This window comes from Anarhichas minor, unplaced genomic scaffold, assembly GCF_050575085.1.
Source record: "Anarhichas minor isolate MPS153535 unplaced genomic scaffold, ASM5057508v1 ptg000017l, whole genome shotgun sequence".
NCBI lineage: Eukaryota > Metazoa > Chordata > Actinopteri > Perciformes > Anarhichadidae > Anarhichas > Anarhichas minor.
In genome coordinates, this window is record NW_027466463.1 from 8,617,680 (window position 1) to 8,635,323 (window position 17,644).

A 17,644-nucleotide genomic window follows, 5' to 3' on the forward strand; every position below is an offset into this window, starting at 1 on the left:
GGTAATCTAAGTATCTTTCGATATTAAAGCAGGTGGTACCTTTGTATGTGGGGTGCAGTAATCTTACCTCTCATAGCAATATAACTTAAAATAATGTATCATAGTATAATAGTTGATTTATCAAGTGCACAAATACTGTCACAAATGACATATTTCTGTTTGATAATATTTACAGTTATTTAGGATGGTTTAATAGTTTAAATGTTTACCAGACTTAGTTGACAGCCTCCTTTTGTAGTAATGAGCATGCAGTGTATTCATCCAAAGTAACAAATTAAATGTATATTTCTGAAGTAATGGATGAGAACCTGATTTGTCATACAATCACATGTTGTATAAGTATGCTTCAATAAGTATTAAATATCCAAGTTATGAGTTTGATTCTGTCCACTCTCTGTGGAACTGGTTGAGCTTTTAGAAGTGAATGTGAAATATTATTTGTAACGTTTTATTCTGAAAGTTGCTTGATTTTCGGTTGTAGTCTAGTTCTTTCTGGCAATTTGACAAAGACCAAAACATTGCGTCTTGTAGTTTTTGTGTACTTATTCAGAATATTAAATAAAGAGAAATACATACCTCAGTTTACAATACATGAAATCCTCACTACCAATAATATTAAGTAAGATCATTTTATTTCCACACTCTATAAACCTGAGGAAACATTGCATAGAACTTAAAACAAAAACAACAAGACAAATACATTAGTATTCATTTTTTTAAAGTAAAAGCATTCCCCTGAAGGCTAAAATTCCAAATTTTGAGGAACACACTTTTACACAGTATGTGAAAACACTGCTAATAAATTAATAATTCTCATGTTAATTCAGCGGACAGACTCATAATGCTAACACTCTTGGATGGATACTGACAAATGAGAGCAGCAGTGATTCCAACAGGATCATCTTTCTGTGTCTACTGGCTGGTGTTCAGTTGAAACAAGCAAATACATTTCAAAAATGCAATTTAGGATGAATGAATTAGTAAATAGTTTGATCAAGCCCCAGGCTGGCATCAATCAGCTATATAAATAAATGACTGTAAAATTCCAGTCACATTCATATTTGACGATGGGAAATTAAGTCATTCAGATTGTCCCGTGTCTTAATCTTTTTTTAGTGTGAAAATTTTAAACTGTACTTATATTTCAATTATATTTTTGACCAAATTAGAGGGACATTTTTATCAGAATTTCCAGCTTTTACATTTTGCCCAGTCGGGTTACAAACATTTATACCTGATTTGAACAGGAAAGCGCGACTTATTCTTCCTGGATTGGTCATATCTGCTGCCTCGTGCTCTCAGGGCCGATGCAGTGTGGGCCTCATAGTGACGAAGGGAAAGTTGTAGGTGTGCGGAAGACCCTGATGAGTCGTGAGGTTGAACGATTGCCATGAGAACGGACGCAGGCCTCCCTGTGTCGTGGGGCCGTTTATTGCCTCCGCGGCCAGCTGGACAGCCATCTGGTAGTCCGTCACCTGTACCGTGAGATAGATAAGGGTAAGAAAGGGCAGCAAGGAAGGAGTGAGTATAAAGTGAGGCCATTTAATAAGGTTCAAATATCAAATAGTTTAGTCATTCAAAAACTGCACTTCACTTATTATATTTAAGGTTCAACCAATGTGGCTTTTATGACATTTGAATAATGCTGACCAAATAAAATTTGACCTTTCTGTAGCTAGAAATTCAAAGGATTCATTTTTTTCCATTGGAGTGGGAAAGCCTCTGGAGAAAGCTCCAGACTAACACAGTTATTTGCATGTTAACAGCTGTTTCATGCAGGAAACATATCCTGAACTCTGGATATTTGATTGGAAAAGATTTATACTTTATACATTATTTAACAAAACAGGTAAATAAAATAAAATATCATTGCAGGTTTTACAAACGTTTTAGGAAGTTGAGAACAGAGAAGACCCGTGTGACAGTGATGCCAATAACCAATAATGGCAAATTGACAAAATACCACATTATTTCTACACAAAAACACATGAATGCACCTCTAAACAATTCATCATGTTTTGTAACAGCACTTTTTTATCCCAGATCATATCTCAAACTTGATGCTGGCACTAATATGCTGATGACCTCTGACCTTAGTGTCATAGCAACCTCCTGGCCGTGGTCTCCTTGGTCTCAGGTCGTTTCGGCAACAGATGGTTTTACATGGATGGCCCTTGGAGTAGGGGTCTCTCTTGAAGTCTGCAACAGAACCAGTCTGACGTTTTAGTACACAGTCTGAAAATAGCCTGAATTACTTGTGTGTTTTCTGTTAGGTTATAGTTATTAGTTATTGTTGCACCTACTGTTGTATCTCATGATGTGTTTGAGGGAGTGCAGGTCTGACACCTTGGCCTGGTCCCTGCGGAGGATTTTGGCTCGGGGACAGAGGTCGTATGAGAAGTCCTCTCCGTATCTCTTCCACATCACACTGTACCCACTCAGGTTGTAGATTTCAACATGAAATGGTACGTTGTAGGATGGCCAATAACCTGACAAAAGTATAGCAAAGTGGAGGTGGAGGTCGTCCAGACACATTACCACCTGAAACAGCTCTCCTGGATAAAAAACAACAACTATATAGATAGATGTTTGTTTCTTACCTCTGCGTAAAGCTTGAGTCTGATCAGAGTGCATCACCTTCCCGGGAATCTGCTCCACCACAGTCAGAGCTCCATCCCTGATACTGTGACCCAGAGAAACCCTGTTCAGGTCCACCAGCATGTACTGGCTGTTATACGTACCTACAATACAGAGGGGGACATGCTCTGTTTGCTGCCGAACAGAAGCTGTGTCTGCGAATTTTTGACACAACAAGACTTAGAGTCTACAGCCACACTAGCAGCTCTGTATTTACTCTGTAAGTATTGGACAAATTTAAAGAAATTTGACCTACTGATGGTGCTAGATGAAAAGTCAGAGGATCACCAAAATCAGAAGCCTTCATCCTCTGGGGACCGTGAATGTCTGTACATGTTTTGTCAATCTATCCAGTAGAGATATTTCCCAGGTCAAGCAAACATTTTAACCTACTGGTGGTGCTAGAGGAAAGGTCAGAGAATCACCAAAGTCATCGGGATTCATCCTCATGGGACCATGAATGTATAAAATTTCACTCTGATCCATTAAATAATGATTGAGATATTTTCATTCTGTACCAAAGTGATGGACCGACTTTGACATAGAACCGGGCTGCTGTGGCCTGGCTAAAACAAAATCCTGAAGCTTGCTGCCAAACAGGTGTGCCAAACACAAGGATCTTCCAAATATCTGATGCCAACACACCCTTGAACAAAAGAAACTTAGACTGTCTCTCTGCAAGTACATTAATACTGTATTGACATAAACTCCTGGCTTTCTAGAAGGAAGGAAATCAATTTAAGAACTACCATAACCTTTGAAAAGTTCGCATTAATATAAAACATACATGGTTTGGGCAGTGTGGCGGCTAAAGACCTATAACAGAACGTCTCATCATCGTCTAGTTGCGTTGCTGCTAGTAGACGACTGGCACAGGAAAGATAACATGCACAGTCTCGCATGCGCCTGATACAGGAGAGAAAAAACACGGTGAACTTCTGGCTCCCCTATCTACATGAAATAAAAAAAAAACACCCAAAGGTCGGTAAAGGCTCTCGTGTTTTCTTCCTGCAGGCCACCACGACCGTTCAGCAGGACGGGGAGTAGGAGAGCGGAAGCTGACGGGCAACGAGGGGACTGTCAGTCTCAAGAACACTCTGTCCTGTTCTCCTCTGCCCTCCCATAGCAACATGACGTGAAAGATCAAAGCAGCTGCCCAATTAACACAAGTGCTGTGTAATGAGAGGGATGGTTTGTTTGAGAGTCTGTTAAATCTCTATGGAAATTTGTCCTGTAGATTTTGAGTCAGGCAGTTAGTTCCAGACTAAAGAAAGTAATCATTCATTCCTCTCTGCAAGTCTTGTTTTCCTCGTGTCTGCTCTCATTTCAGACTTTTCCTCTAGCGCACCATGAGGTTGGCATGTGGTCTCAAGTGAAACGGTTCTCACTATTATATAAATAACCATGAACCCTTTTGTTTATTTAAATCACACGTGTGGAAGTCTTTCATGCATTATTATGCTTGGTATAGGCCACCGTCAGCTGGCCCCGAGTCATGGTCCTGCTGTAGTTTATCACTCATTTCTTTCATTTTGAGACATTATTCATATTTCACCTGAGTTGTATCTGGAGAAGACGTGCGCCCACTCCTCTCCGCTGTGCGCCAGGCTATTGGCCAGGCGGACTCTGTGCCAGGCCATCAGGCTGTGAGGGCTGAGCTGGGAGAGCAGAGAGACGTTGAAGACGCCGATGGAGGTCTGAGTCATCAGCAGGCCGCTCCCAAGCAGGTAGAAGTCGTCCAGGGACATCAGGAAGCCTGGAGGAAGTGGTGGGGAGGACGTTTTAGGACAAACATTAGAGAGGGAATGCTTGAGATCATGTCATATCCTCAACTACCTGCAGCTTACATGTACAGTAGACCTTAAACAAAGTTTGGTTTGGAACTAGCTGTATATTTACTTCACTGTTAAGATTACGACATCAAGGAAGAAGAAATACTTTTACTTCTTTTATATTCCTACTATACACTGCTATTGCTACTACCTCTATCCTCTTTTACTACTTAATCTGCCACTGCTTCTGTTAATAATGAATATAGAAATACGACTGCTGCTATCACTAATGTAAATCATAGGCAGGCGGGTATGCCCGCCACCCCCGCGTCCACTTCTACATAAAGTAATTGCTATCTGACCTGCTGCGTGCGCTAAATGTGTCACATTGTCAGAGAGAAGGCAGCTTAAGAAGGCAGCAGGGGTGTGTTTCATCTCTTCATTTCAATACAGAAGTGATATCTTTGGCCTAACGGCCTCTGGAAATAGTGCAGTAAAACCACTTGTGTTCTGATAGCAAAGGAGCCTTTAAGAGGATTCTTTTATGGCCTGGACCTCTCGGCAATTCTTTGCCCAGATAAATGACCCGGCATGCGAGGGAACTCATTTCGTCACGGCTCAGTTTCGTACACTGCGCTGGATGTTTCCCCCGTTCACAGACTAAGCTCTGTGCTTAGCAGACAAATTACTTTCGGTAGAGAATGCACATTGAGGATTTGGGTTAAGTCCGTGATGTCGGTGTTTATATTTTCCAAGATGAAAATGAAACCGTGCGGATTAAGGACAAGCATGTTCACCTCAGCTCAGGGCGTTAACTCTACCGTTTAAAATTCAGGTAATATGCTCAGAAAACACTGTTTCGTCTATAAGCTGTGCATCTCACTTTTTCCAAATTACCCAATGCCATGTCTGATGATCTATTTTAAATAATTGTAACAGTCTTGTGCAGCTCTTATGTGTGATGTAAGTGTGAGTGTGCGCGTACCAGGGTAGCTGCTGAACGACATCTTTCCAGTGGCCGTGTGTGTGTCAGACACCCTGAAGTCCCAGTGTTTATAGATACGCATGGTGGCCGCATACGTATACCAGCTAGAGTGGCCAAACAGCAGGTTCTCATAGCCTGGCAGCACCTTGGACGCAGAGGAGGGAGAGAATGGGTTGTGGTGAAGAAGTGCCTGACGCTGGCAGGAGTGAAACAACGGACTGGTTAGGGCATGTGTGCTATTTTCACTGAATCACTCTAGTTGTGATTGTAATCTGGTGACGTGACCCCCTACACTTTTCATCTCGTACAAAATGTTATTCTTCCAAACCTGCAGAACTAATGACAATCCCATCAGCTGTAATTTGTGTTGAGTGCTAATTAGAAAATGTTCCTGTAATCAAACCAGATAAGAAGAAATAAAATCGTATTAATTAAAGCCTAATGACGTAGGATATTTAGATTGCACATTACCCAAGTGTCCTCATCCTATTATATCCTTTGTTTTGCCTAAATGATTATAGGCCTTCCGCACTTAAAAAGAGGTAATTACCAATGCACAAGCGCCCACAATAAAACTAATTAGGCGCTGAGGCCTACCAAGTGCTCCCTCACAGCTTGAGCCAAATGAGCTTGGCCTAACCTTGATGAGAGCAGTGCAGTGGCCCATTCCTGGCATCCTGAAAGCGCCGGTCCCTGTGGAGGAGTTGGAGCGAGGCGTCAGAGCTGGGACGAGGTCCAGGAGGTCGCCAACGCCATTCAGAAACTGGAGGGCAAATGCTGATAGAGGCTGGGAGGAATGTGTGGAAGTGGCAGAGATGAATGAGAGGATACTGTGACAACTCTCTCACCATTTTCGCCAACACACACACACACACACCTCTCTGTGTTTGCTCTTGGCCCACCGTGCAGCTCCGGCATGGAGTCCGTCCAGCTGGGCCAGGATCAGTCCCAGGTGGTTCCACAAGGGGTCGCTGTGTCTCCTCAGTTTCACCTGCTCTCTGGCCCACTGGTCCTGCTTGCTGCGGATCATTCCACACATTCCTCACAGCTGAGAGACACTTTGGGCTCTTTCTGTTACTAACAAGTGCATTTGGCTGCTGTCTGCGGCCTGATTTCGCTGTGTGAATTCAGAATTACAACAATCACTGCATGCGTAAATGCCTTTTTTTTTGTATTTAGTATATAGACTAGTGTCAATACTGCTGAAGCTGACAATATTTCATCAATCAATGTGTTCATTTTTTCATTTCTACACAAAATAAGAAAACAAATCATACAAATATTGAGTATATCTGTTTAGTCAGGTGAAGAGGCCTTTGATGTCTGTTGGACATGATAGCTCTTCATGGAAACTCAAAATAATGACATTCTCTCCTTCCTTGCAAGTTTTACAGACCTTTTTTTTCTGCAGCCAAAGGGAAGAACCTCTTTAAGAATGTACCTTAAGAACCTCTTCAGAGGATTCAAAACCTTGTCATCCTTCAGGAGTTGAGGGTACATGTTGGAGTAATGATTGAACATCTGTCTGCGGAGAAAGGATAACAACAGTGGGACTTAAACCATTTCTAGGTCACTAAGTAACGCACAGTTTCAGCGACAGCTAATAGCTACACTGTCAAGATTGTAATCAGAACTGTTATCCAATTAATCAAACCAACCCAGTGATGCAAAAAGGTATTGAGAATAATATTTCCGATATCTGTAAACAATGGAAATTGGCCGTTGCGTAACATTTTATGAAGATGTACAACAGCTGACGCATTTGAAAAGGCCTTCTTAGTTTTATTCATCATGAGTATGTTTCTTTGCTTTTAGAATATGTTAACCCTGATATGTAAGTCTTTTACAACACAATATCATATGACGGGCCTTTTTCAACCTGTCAAGGAAGGAAATACTGAGGTGTTGCTTATAACATTAAAATTAATCTGTTCTATTCAAGTGACCCAGTAAGCCATGACGGTGAGCCAAAGCTTAATGGAACAAAAAATGCCCTTTCAGTAAAAGTTTAAAAAAATTGTTATAAATTGTAATCATTATTTTTGTTATTTTCCTCCAGCTGACTGATCAATATATAAAATATTTTTGCATTATACATATTCAACATTTGAGACACCCACAGGCATAAAGTCTATGGAGTCTATGGTCATTCAAATGATGCTGATTGGCCCTGACAGGGACAGTCATGGTGGGTGAAATGGTTTTCTAGTTAAAGAGCAAATATGCCCTCGAATATATATGTTGTGCTATTTCCTGATTCTGTTTGACCATTGAACTACAGGTGACTGACTCTGATATTTCAGACACATTTGTTTTGTTTGCAGTTCACTAGACGACCCGCGACACTCACCCAGCAGTGAGATAGCCTTCCAGGTACCCAGCCAGGAAGAAGGTGGTCTCATCTTCCTGTGCGGTTCCTCCATGACCTGCGCAGATCTCCAAGACGCCCCATCCAGAGAGGAGCAGAGTGTCATTGAAGTACCCGTAGGCTCCCCCTTCTGTTTCCATCGCCCCTTCCCTCAGGATCACACTTTTCTGGGCAGCATCCCAGTACACAGTGGCCTCTCGGAGCTCTACCATTGTAGGAGGATGGGCAGGGATACAGGGTTGAGGTTGGATAACACGCATTATATAAGATAACGCCATCACACCAATAGCATGAACTACAGGGAAAATGCAGCTCATGAATAAGATTACTTTTTCTTATTTGCTACTGGATTGTTTTTTGTTAAATGAAACTTTATAGACTAACAGGGGTTCCCATTGATCTGTGTTGTTACTTGGTGATTCAGGTAGAAGATGATTAACTATTTGCAACTAAATCTGATTTATTGTATGGGTTAGCATACAAGGTTTTCTCCCAGCAAATATTAGTCAACATATAATGTATTATTAAAAATAATAATACAAATAAAAAAGATGATAATATATGTAAAATAGAATAGAGCAGAATAGAATAGAACAAATAAACAATCCATTACATCTTGCATATTGTTGCTATCTATAAATGTTGGTCATACGCAATTCCATATAAACAAAACAGCTTTCCTTTTTCAACAGGTTAAACTGAATTATACTGGATTAAAATGAGTTTTCATCATTTTCAGACACCCCAAAGGCAACATTACTCACGGTAAGTTTGCACAGATGCAGCCAGAGCGCTCAGCAGTACGCACAGCTTGATGCTTTGCTTCTCCATGTCGACTGATGTTTTCTTGTGAATCTCTGCCTTACATGTACTTCAAAGAGTAAATGTTCTTTGAGAGCGACGGTGCTGAAGCATAATTTCCACAGAGCGAATAGAGCCTTGTTTTTGGTTGCTGCTTTTTTTAATTGCATGAGCCAATATTCGTCATCATGTTCTTCCTTTTGATGGACTGCCGCCTCAACTTCAGAAAAAGCAACCACCCCAGACGGGACTCGAACCCACAATCCCTGGCTTAGGAGGCCAGTGCCTTATCCATTAGGCCACTGGGGCACTATGTAAAAGGGGCGGAGTCGGCGTAATTTATATCCGGATATAATGCAACCCGATGCAAGACCGGGTGCCTTCCTCACATATGCACCATGGTTATGTGCTCAGGTTTCATGGATGATTCCATTATCTCGCCTAAATAGGGGTATTTATATTATCCTAATGCAACTTTGACCATTACAAAATGCATACATGGGCCCTAGATATAACATTTAAGTAAAGAGTTACATTCTAAATGTGGCAAACTTACTTGTGTTGGCAAATCTCTTCCAACTACTTTATATTAAAGCCCCGCAAGATTTCAGTGTCTGTTTTAGACAAATGGAACATTCACACTTGCGCAGTGGCAAGTATGGTTTTGTTTGGGGAGAAAATAGTTTCAACCACCACGTTAAGAATTTAAATAAATAGTCTGTATGGAGGTAAATATATTAGAAATCCACTCTCAGTGAATAAACAACTACTAACCCACCTGTGAGGCAGTCGACTGTTTCAATTAAATGTCAGGTATGAGTAGCTAGCGAGTGTTAGCCACCTAGCATTAGCTTGGTAATGTAGCGATAGCAACGATAAACAATAACTGTGGCTACGTGATATTAGCTTATATTACATAGCTGCTAATGCTACCATTGGTGTACCATCTGTTATACAGGACCTTAAGAAATCACTAAAGATGCCGCTCTTTGGAAACACGTTCAGTCCGAAGAAGATTCCCCCCCGAAAATCTGCATCTCTGTCCAGCCTCCACACGGTGAGAGAACTGTTAGAGCAGCATCATGCACTAACAATAAACACGCTGTTTTAGTTGCACTGGTGGATGAATTCAAATAAAACCGGTTCCCCTTTTTCTAATTGCATATACCCAGGGGATAAACAAAAGTAAGGGAATTAAATAAGAGACTGCTGAGGTGTGGATTGTGCTCAGTGGGCTGCAGCTCGACATTGTGTTTGTCCTTGCATGCAGACTGATCTATTGTTTTCACCCCTCGTCTGTTTAGTTGGATCGTTCAACCAGAGACGTAGAATTGGGTCTTGAGTATGGACCTCCTGTGATGAACCTTGGAGGTCAGAGTTGGAAGTTTGAAGAGGGGCAGTGGATATCAGGTAATGAGACTGATAGCAATGCAGAATACAGACCAGTCCCTGATTAACCAAAGCAACATTAACCCTTGCTTTTTTCCCTGTTTTGTTGAACCAGAATCTGGTGGAAATGGGTCTGGTAGGGAATTGCAGCGGCTTAAGAAAAAAAATGTGCAGCTGGAAGAAGAGAACAACCTCCTGAAACTTAAAATTGAAATTCTCTTGGACATGGTAAGAACTGAGCAGCTTTGATTTTGCCCTTCCATTCACAAAAACATTAAATATGCTGTATGGAAGTACTAGGAAAGTGTATGTTGGCCTCCTCCTCATACCCCTTTCAGACGGATGCAGTGATCTTGGATAAACCTGTTTGTTATGTAAATAGATAATATAACCGTCAGTCTCCATATTCATGCTTTTCTTCAGTTTAGAACATGTAACACTTAGATTTATAATAAAGTCTCGCTCAATACATTTTGATCATACACTTAATTACCAGTTCAGTGATTGATATAATTTACTCTGTTACAAAATCTTTTAAATAACTGATATTTAATCTTTTCCTTATAGCTGACAGAGACTACCGTGGAGTACCACCTGATAGAGAAAGAAGTGGAAGACATAAAGACTCAACATCGAAGGAAGAAATGAAAGATCTGATGCCTTCATCACAAGAAATGTTCTTCATTCTCAGAGAGCTTGAAGTTTGTTGATAAAAAAAGAGCTGTTACTTTGTTCTTGTTTTTTGAGGATTTTTGTGCCGTAGGTCTCGGCCCTGCTTGTATTTAATCGGAAAAGCAGGTACTCCTTAATCAGGTTTTCTGTCTACTTTTATTTGTTTTGTTCCGCATTTGTAACTAAATCTGAAACAACTGTGAACATCTTTGTTCAAGACACTGCATTGTTTCTACATCTGTATGGCTAGTACTGGCCAACATTTTCTTTTTAAGATTTTTTGTATTTATTGTATTTTCTATTCTGATTAAAAGTAAAATCCATCAGCGAGAGTGTGGCGTTATTGTCATTCAAAGTTTTTGAAAACAATATTACCCAAACATCTTATTAAATTGATACTTAACTGAGTCATAATCATTGACAAATTCACAAGAAGACAAGGATAAATATGAATTCCTCAAAATATTTGGGCAGTAATGTTGCCTGCGCATGTATATATAATCCTAGTAGTTGGACATGTTATTTTTGACCTAGGGAACAGAAGTTTGACAAAAATGTTATCTCAAGGTCCACTACTAGCTCTTTGCTTTTACTCACAACCCAGTAAGTAAATCCTTTGTGAAATGTAGTTTGGAATTTCAATGTTTGTGTAAGAATATACTTTCCTAAATTAGTTTTTTTTTTTTTTTTATAAAGTAGATCTGTTATTGATTATATTCTGTGAATTAAAGGTACGGAGCTTTATAAATTACTTTTACTCCCACTGGGTTGTCCTAATTGGTAGATGCACATGTCAGTCAAGGGCTCCTTGCAGCGAGTGGTTGAAGGGTTCTTTCTAACTGCGCAGGCGCAGGCAGTCGTAAATTAATGCAGCGTTTCGACGGTTCTGCTTCCGACAGCGGGAGAGAAGAAGTCGTGTCTACTCTAGCCTTTACTTTGAGCACTTTAAACTGCCGGCTTGGCCTGTACAACTGTCAGGTTACTCAGCGATATAGAAGAGGACTTAATTTGTGTCCACTTGACTTTTAATAATGCCTCGGGGCGGTGAGTATTATGAACCTAAATGTAACATGCTAATTCTAGCTAGCGAATTGTTAGCTAAAGTAGTATGATTTTCCGTTGAACTCTCACATGTTTAGCTATTAGCTATTAGCATGCTAACTGGTTAGCATGGTGTGTATGCGGGTTTAAACGATTCAGAGAAGACGCGGCATGTACCAATAGTGAGTAGCTAATGAACATGAACACTTGTTGGTATATTTCAGTCTCTGAATGGTTAGCTGTTTTGACCATTTTGTGTTTAATTGCCAGCGTTACCATGTGCACAAGAGACCGCTAACTTAAACACAGTATTATCATTTATTTTAACTCATGGCGGTTGTTACCATAACCAGATCCGTTCACAAGTCCGTTTGTTAACATCTTCTTGAGCTTTGTATTCGTCTAATCTAACTCTCACTAGCTATGACATTTTGCCGGTGAACGTAGCTGGCCCTCAGTGAACGTCATGTGTGACTCATCTCCCACCACACACACACACACACACACACACACGTACTCTCTGAAACCTTTTCACACTTTACAAACGCATGGAATCTTAAATTAACTCTAATTTCAACTGTATTGGGATCTGCGATTCAGGGGTGGTTGGGGACAGATGTGTCCACATACGGAGAGTGTATATAAAATCAGCTATACCTGCGCCACAATATTGCATCACCCCAAACTCTGACTGACGAAATTGTCATGGTGTCCAGTTTAGGCCTCTCAATTTCAATAACAAGCGTCACCAAGGCAGTATTTATCAAGGGCCATAAATAGTCACAAGTCATTGTAAAGTTGTTGTGGAGTGAATGTGTCCCTGTACTGAAAATGATTCAGCAAACGTTTGCTCGTTGAATGACGAACTTAAAAACGGTGGGATACAGCTGATCCGCTAGTAACAACTCTTACTTCTGTGTTACAGGGAAAAGGGGCCACAAGGGCAGAGGGAAGCAATTTAGCAACCCAGAGGAGATCGACAGACAGATGAAGGCGCAGAAAGAGTTGGTGAGTGAACGGTCTTTGTTGCAGACGCAGAGTCACCTTTAATCAAGGCCTGTTGTCATTGAATGTCTTATGTTCACAGGAAGAAAATCCTAATGCAGAGAAGGTGGACTCTGCCGATTCTGAGGATGAGAGCAGCAGTGAGGACGAAAATGAGGTGAGTGAGGGAAGGGGTGTAATGCTGACTGAGCAGGGAAACTACTTGGTGGGGTTGAAGGACTTGCACCTCACCTAATCTTGCTCAAATGCATTTAACTTAAATTCCATTGTAACTGCTGTTAATATTCTTATGTAACGTTGTTTGCTTTTGGCACAGGGAATAAGAAAATACACGTTGAACAATAAAATGTGTCTGGAAATGTGTATTTGAAGGACAAAGCTACACTCAAAACAATGGTTATGTGTAGTTGCAGGTAGACAAACTAGTTTACCAGCCTCTGCCATAATTTACAAGCTCTGTAATGATGTGTTCCTGTCTTCACTGATGTTACAAAGGTGTTTCTTTTTGCACACAGTCCAGGAAAAAATGCGGAGTGGAGGGACTTATCGAGATTGAGAATCCCAACCGTATGTCTCAGAAGAGCAAGAAGGTGGCTGAGTTAGACGTCAGTGCTCCCAGAGAGCTGTCTCGCAGGGAACGGTAGGTGGCTCGCAGCAAATGAACGTCCATATTTGTTTATTGCATTTTGTTTGGCTTCTGAAAACGTACACTGTTGCTGACACCAGGACTCTTGGTAAGTATTGTTTTGTCTTATGTGTATGCCCTCCTGTTGTCTCTGTCAGAGAGGAGATAGAGAAGCAGAAATCAAAGGAACGCTACATGAAGCTCCATCTCGAGGGGAAGACTGAGCAGGCCAGGGCCGACCTGGCCAGACTGGCCATCATCAAGAAACAGAGGGAGGATGCTGCCAAGAAGAGAGACGACCTCAAGAAAGGTGATGGAACACACCGAACAGTTCTGTAAAGTTAAAACTTTGTGGACTAAAAGTGGAGATTGTGCTTTTAATCAGCATGTTGCATAGAAACAGCCCAACTCAGTGCTGCCCACACCGGAGGGGGAAACAATGAATCGCTCTCCATTGACTTTGTATTGTGTGACGGTACCTTCTTGTCCCTTTGGTCTGCTAGCGAACAACAGAAAACGCATGCTTTAAAGCTACCGTGTGGTGGGATGCACCACCAACAGGGTAAAAAACCAAGAACTAAGTTTTTATAAGCCACTGAACCTTTTAGGAAGACAAAAGTGGATACAGGCAATAAGACGTGAGGTATCAGCAGGAAAAACTGTTGGATCCTGTCACTCAGTGTGCCTAACGTCACATGTGCAGCAAATGTCAGTTTTAGGCTAACTATATATCTGTAAATTAAGCTAAAACATTTTGACAATGTGCAATTTATGTTATCGTAGAATGTGGATACATCAGAAAGTTATTCACTATTATACTCGCAAGTGCCTTTAGCTAACTAACTTACTGCAGCTTACACATAGCTGACATTATGTTGCTAACGGCTAACTTGTCCCATCATTATTATAGTTACGAACTGCACCCCTGGTGGATTACAGGCTGGAGATATACAGTACTTGCTTAATCTCGCTTTGCATTCATTTCTGAGGATGAACACAACCAACGCTCCAAACGGACGCGGGATACGCGAGACAACATGTGAACATGTGGTTTAAAGCAATAATACCACACAATCATCCCTGACAGCCATGTAATCATGCTGCTTTCAGTCACCAGTGAGGTGAGCTCCAATGCAAAAAGCTACCGCTTGAGGAGTTGTAAGGTTTGTTGGTACATGTACTGGATACTTCGTGGCATGTAAGGCACGAAAAATGCAGATGTGTTTAAGTTTAGAGAAGAAGGCGGGAACTTCCAACTAGGCTTGGGCGATATATGACGAGATTACCGCTCAACGTGACATTAGGTGCCCAAGGCGCTTGTGTGCTTCACATGTTGTTTGGAGCCTCACACTGTTCTCTGTGTTGCTTCTTATGTTTTTATCAGATAAAGATACTGACGAATCCAAAGCAAAGCGCTAGTCCTCCACCTGAAAGCTTCGACATGCACTTCAGTCTCAGAGGGCCGGAGAGAGAAGGAGATCTGGAGGAGGACAACGGGGAGGGGGACCAACACGAGTGGCATCAGATCAGGGGCGATCCTGAACTCCTGTCCGTCATTTCAAATCAGAGGGGCGTGGGTCTTCCATAACGGCGCGGTCGGGACAGGGGGGGAAAAACGGGTGAATCAAAAGGGAGCCGAAGAGGAATGCAACATTTGGGATGCCTCTAGGTTTCTTCCTCAAGAGGAGACGGTCGCAGGTTTTCCAAGTGCTTCACTGCCTCTTTTGCTCTTCCCCACCCGCCAGGGTTTTAATTCTGAAGCTGCTGAAGTTATTATCATTTCTTTCCATTGATTCAAACATTTGTACACAGTTACCGAATATGAGTTTACTTAACGACTGGACGGCTTTTACAGTGAGCGTGCATGGGGGGGGGGGGGGAGATATCTTTGGTGCTTTGCTTTTCCTTCCATCTCGCCTGATTTGTAAGAATCAGTGACAGATGGAGAAAAATAACACTATTCAGAGGATAAACTGATGTATAAGAATTATACAATGTAATGTAGTATTTGTGGATATGTTGCACAAGACATTGGTATAATTTTCTAAAGATTTAAGGTTCCCCCCCCCCACCCAGCATCCAAATCTAAATATTTTTCTTCACAAGCTTTTTTTTGTTTTCGTCCTGGTGTTGGGTTTTTTTTTTATCCCCTTATTTTTCAATGGGAAATTTCCAGTTGGAAGAATAAGCTGTCCTCCTGTCACAACACGTCTACAACATACTTAGTTTATTCTTTCGTTTTCATGAATCTGTTCTCCAAATTTACACTTTGCTCACTTGAATCCTCTTATTGCTGTCAGTTCAGAAGTGTTTCACAATGTGTTTTGTAGTCCTTTGCTCAGAGCGCTTGGAATGTTACTTGAATTGCCTTTAATAAGCATTTTTAAGTTGTTGAAGGTCAGTGTTGGAAAGCGTTGTTCCAAACCGCCTCAGTAACTGTGGCCTGCCTTCTTTCTGATGGGGTCCTCTGTGGTTCTATAGGAGGGATTGTGTCTTCTGTGGCCTTTTACAAAGTTTACACAAGACCAGTTCACTGTCTTTCTCCTGCGATTAAAGTCCTACAAAGAACCTGCACCGAGTTTATTGGGTACACTTAGAATCTAATCAAATCCTTTACATCGTCACCACTAGTAACTTTACAAAATGAGCACCGACGGCGAAACTAAAACGCAAAGTAATAAGCTTCACAAAGAGCTTTTACTGCAGGGCGTTAGTAATGTTTAGAGTGTACATGATGAACTGTTACTTCAGTGTGTGGAGGAGTCAGAAACGCCCTGATCAGGAAAACAGTGATCCCTATAACATGGAAACGGCTTCAAGAACAAACTGTTGAAAACCCCGGAGTGAGAGAAATGGAGCCACAGCGCAAAAAAAAAAAAGAATAATGAAGTTTTCCATCATGTATTTGAAGTCATTTTTAAAAATAAATTCATTAATAGATAAATGACTGTGTTGTGTTCTTCAGTTACTCTCCTAAAGCAGCTGGAATATGTGTTTATGATTCATTCTGTTCAGTGTCTTCTAGTTGTTTTGATGCTGAAAGTGAAGGCAGATAAAAAAAAAAACACTGAATATTGTAGAACTTGGATGAAATAAAGAAGACTTGAATCTTGCGATTGAGACGATAAACTCATTTTAGCAATGTTTGCTGTGGTAATAGGTCAAGTGAGATGGAGGGTACATTTTCTCATAGACGTCAATAGAAAGTCAGTTTGTCATAGATTTGTTGTATCATGACAAACTACAGCAGTGTTATAAAAAATAATGATATGAATTCATTAAGTTCCCACATTGTTTCCCTCATTCATTAACGTCACATCTTGTTCCCTTACACTTACATGTATGTATCATTATCAGTAAAGATTACAATTATTTATGATTTAATTTGAATTAAATTGGGAAGAATTATGCTGCACGTTGCTGTAATCTAAAGCTTTCCCCATTTTATTTATATCAACATGTAATATATTTATCAATACTTAACAGTACCAACAGTAATGCCTTTGAGTCAAATGACAATTAAAAAGATATTAGATTATAATTTGTGAATTAATTGTTGTACATTGTCAGATTTTTGAATTATATCAGAAATATATTCTATATAATATATATATCTAATACAAAGTGTGACGACCCTCTCTGCCTGTTCGTTTGGCTGCCTTCCTTGCAGGTGTGGAGGTGGGTGTGGCAGAGGGTCGTCAGGCAGAGTGGAAGCACCTGAGGCCATTTGCAGCACTGGCCCTGTGTGCCAGAGCACTCAGTACAAAAACCCTCTGGATTCTCAGTTGGTCTCTTGCTCCTTCCTCAGACACCCATTTTGGTTTCTGTTGCGGTTATGGTTTGTTTCTACACTATACAACACTGCATATACACTTTACACGCACCCACTCACTTACACTGCTGAAATGACTGACTTCACATGTCACTGTTAGCTTATGTTTGTCTTTTATATTACTTTAAACCTAATAAATAATTAATCAACTGTTTCATTGAATGCGTCTCCCTTTTTTGTCATGGCCGTTCGGCCCGGTTTGTGACAAAAGACATATTTAGAAAGTTTGTCATCCATTGATTTTTATTGTGCTACTCTGTAAATAAACAGTATACATACAGTACATACAGTTTATATCAACATACTGTGTTCTATGTGACAAATGACTAAAGGACTATATATATATATATATATATATATACATACATAGTACATTTTTTAATATATATATATATATATATATATACACAGTATATACAGACTTGATCAGACCTATCAGTAATGACACAGTCTTCTTGACCGTTACCTGATACCTCCATAAAGATGAAACTGTAGCCAGGAAGCCTCTGTCTCTCTG

General features: G+C 40.7%; 3 protein-coding genes and 1 non-coding gene across 5 annotated transcripts; 2 read left to right on the forward strand and 2 right to left on the reverse strand.

Annotated features, from left to right (window-relative positions):
* Positions 1 to 625: 625 nt before the first annotated feature.
* Positions 626 to 9,579, reverse strand: plbd1b (phospholipase B domain containing 1b). Its single transcript, XM_076093281.1, has 11 exons — positions 8,527 to 9,579; positions 7,745 to 7,967; positions 6,836 to 6,919; positions 6,272 to 6,413; positions 6,035 to 6,181; positions 5,395 to 5,539; positions 4,193 to 4,393; positions 2,601 to 2,741; positions 2,304 to 2,489; positions 2,093 to 2,199; positions 626 to 1,475 (listed from the first exon to the last, which is right to left on the reverse strand). The coding sequence occupies exons 1-11, from the start codon at positions 8,591 to 8,593 to the stop codon at positions 1,299 to 1,301; spliced, it is 1,620 nt and encodes a 539-aa protein (XP_075949396.1). The 5' UTR covers positions 8,594 to 9,579; the 3' UTR covers positions 626 to 1,298.
* On the reverse strand, positions 8,800 to 8,872 carry trnar-ccu (transfer RNA arginine (anticodon CCU)). The gene has a single exon. It is a non-coding gene; the product is annotated as a tRNA-Arg (tRNA).
* On the forward strand, positions 9,200 to 12,674 carry cby1 (chibby 1, beta catenin antagonist). Of its 2 annotated transcripts, none has more exons than XM_076093280.1 (6): positions 9,200 to 9,376; positions 9,522 to 9,620; positions 9,868 to 9,973; positions 10,068 to 10,180; positions 10,520 to 11,668; positions 12,591 to 12,674. In XM_076093280.1, exons 2-5 carry the CDS (start codon positions 9,543 to 9,545, stop codon positions 10,598 to 10,600), a joined length of 378 nt encoding a protein of 125 aa, XP_075949395.1. In that variant the 5' UTR covers positions 9,200 to 9,376; positions 9,522 to 9,542; the 3' UTR covers positions 10,601 to 11,668; positions 12,591 to 12,674. The 2 variants fall into 2 exon arrangements, with proteins under 2 accessions (XP_075949395.1, XP_075949394.1); XM_076093279.1 differs by having other exon boundaries at positions 9,222 to 9,291.
* Positions 11,529 to 16,239, forward strand: pdap1a (pdgfa associated protein 1a). Its single transcript, XM_076093278.1, has 6 exons — positions 11,529 to 11,668; positions 12,591 to 12,673; positions 12,753 to 12,827; positions 13,186 to 13,310; positions 13,454 to 13,605; positions 14,680 to 16,239. Exons 1-6 carry the CDS (start codon positions 11,656 to 11,658, stop codon positions 14,712 to 14,714), a joined length of 483 nt encoding a protein of 160 aa, XP_075949393.1. The 5' UTR covers positions 11,529 to 11,655; the 3' UTR covers positions 14,715 to 16,239.
* Positions 16,240 to 17,644: the final 1,405 nt, after the last annotated feature.

Coding starts and splice junctions, on each gene's coding strand:
- plbd1b (XM_076093281.1), bottom strand. CDS start 8,593: ATGGAGAAGCAAAGCATCAAGCTGTGCGTACTGCTGAGCGCTCTGGCT. Junction 6,920..7,744: donor GAAGGCTATCTCACTGCTGG/GTGAGTGTCGCG, acceptor CTTTCTCCGCAG/ACAGATGTTCAATCATTACT. Junction 5,540..6,034: donor ACTGCACTGCTCTCATCAAG/GTTAGGCCAAGC, acceptor TCTGCGTCCAAG/GTGCTGCCAGGCTATGAGAA.
- cby1 (XM_076093279.1), top strand. Junction 9,621..9,867: donor CTCTGTCCAGCCTCCACACG/GTGAGAGAACTG, acceptor TCGTCTGTTTAG/TTGGATCGTTCAACCAGAGA. Junction 10,181..10,519: donor TTGAAATTCTCTTGGACATG/GTAAGAACTGAG, acceptor TTTTCCTTATAG/CTGACAGAGACTACCGTGGA.
- pdap1a (XM_076093278.1), top strand. Junction 12,674..12,752: donor TGAAGGCGCAGAAAGAGTTG/GTGAGTGAACGG, acceptor TTATGTTCACAG/GAAGAAAATCCTAATGCAGA. Junction 12,828..13,185: donor GCAGTGAGGACGAAAATGAG/GTGAGTGAGGGA, acceptor TTTTGCACACAG/TCCAGGAAAAAATGCGGAGT.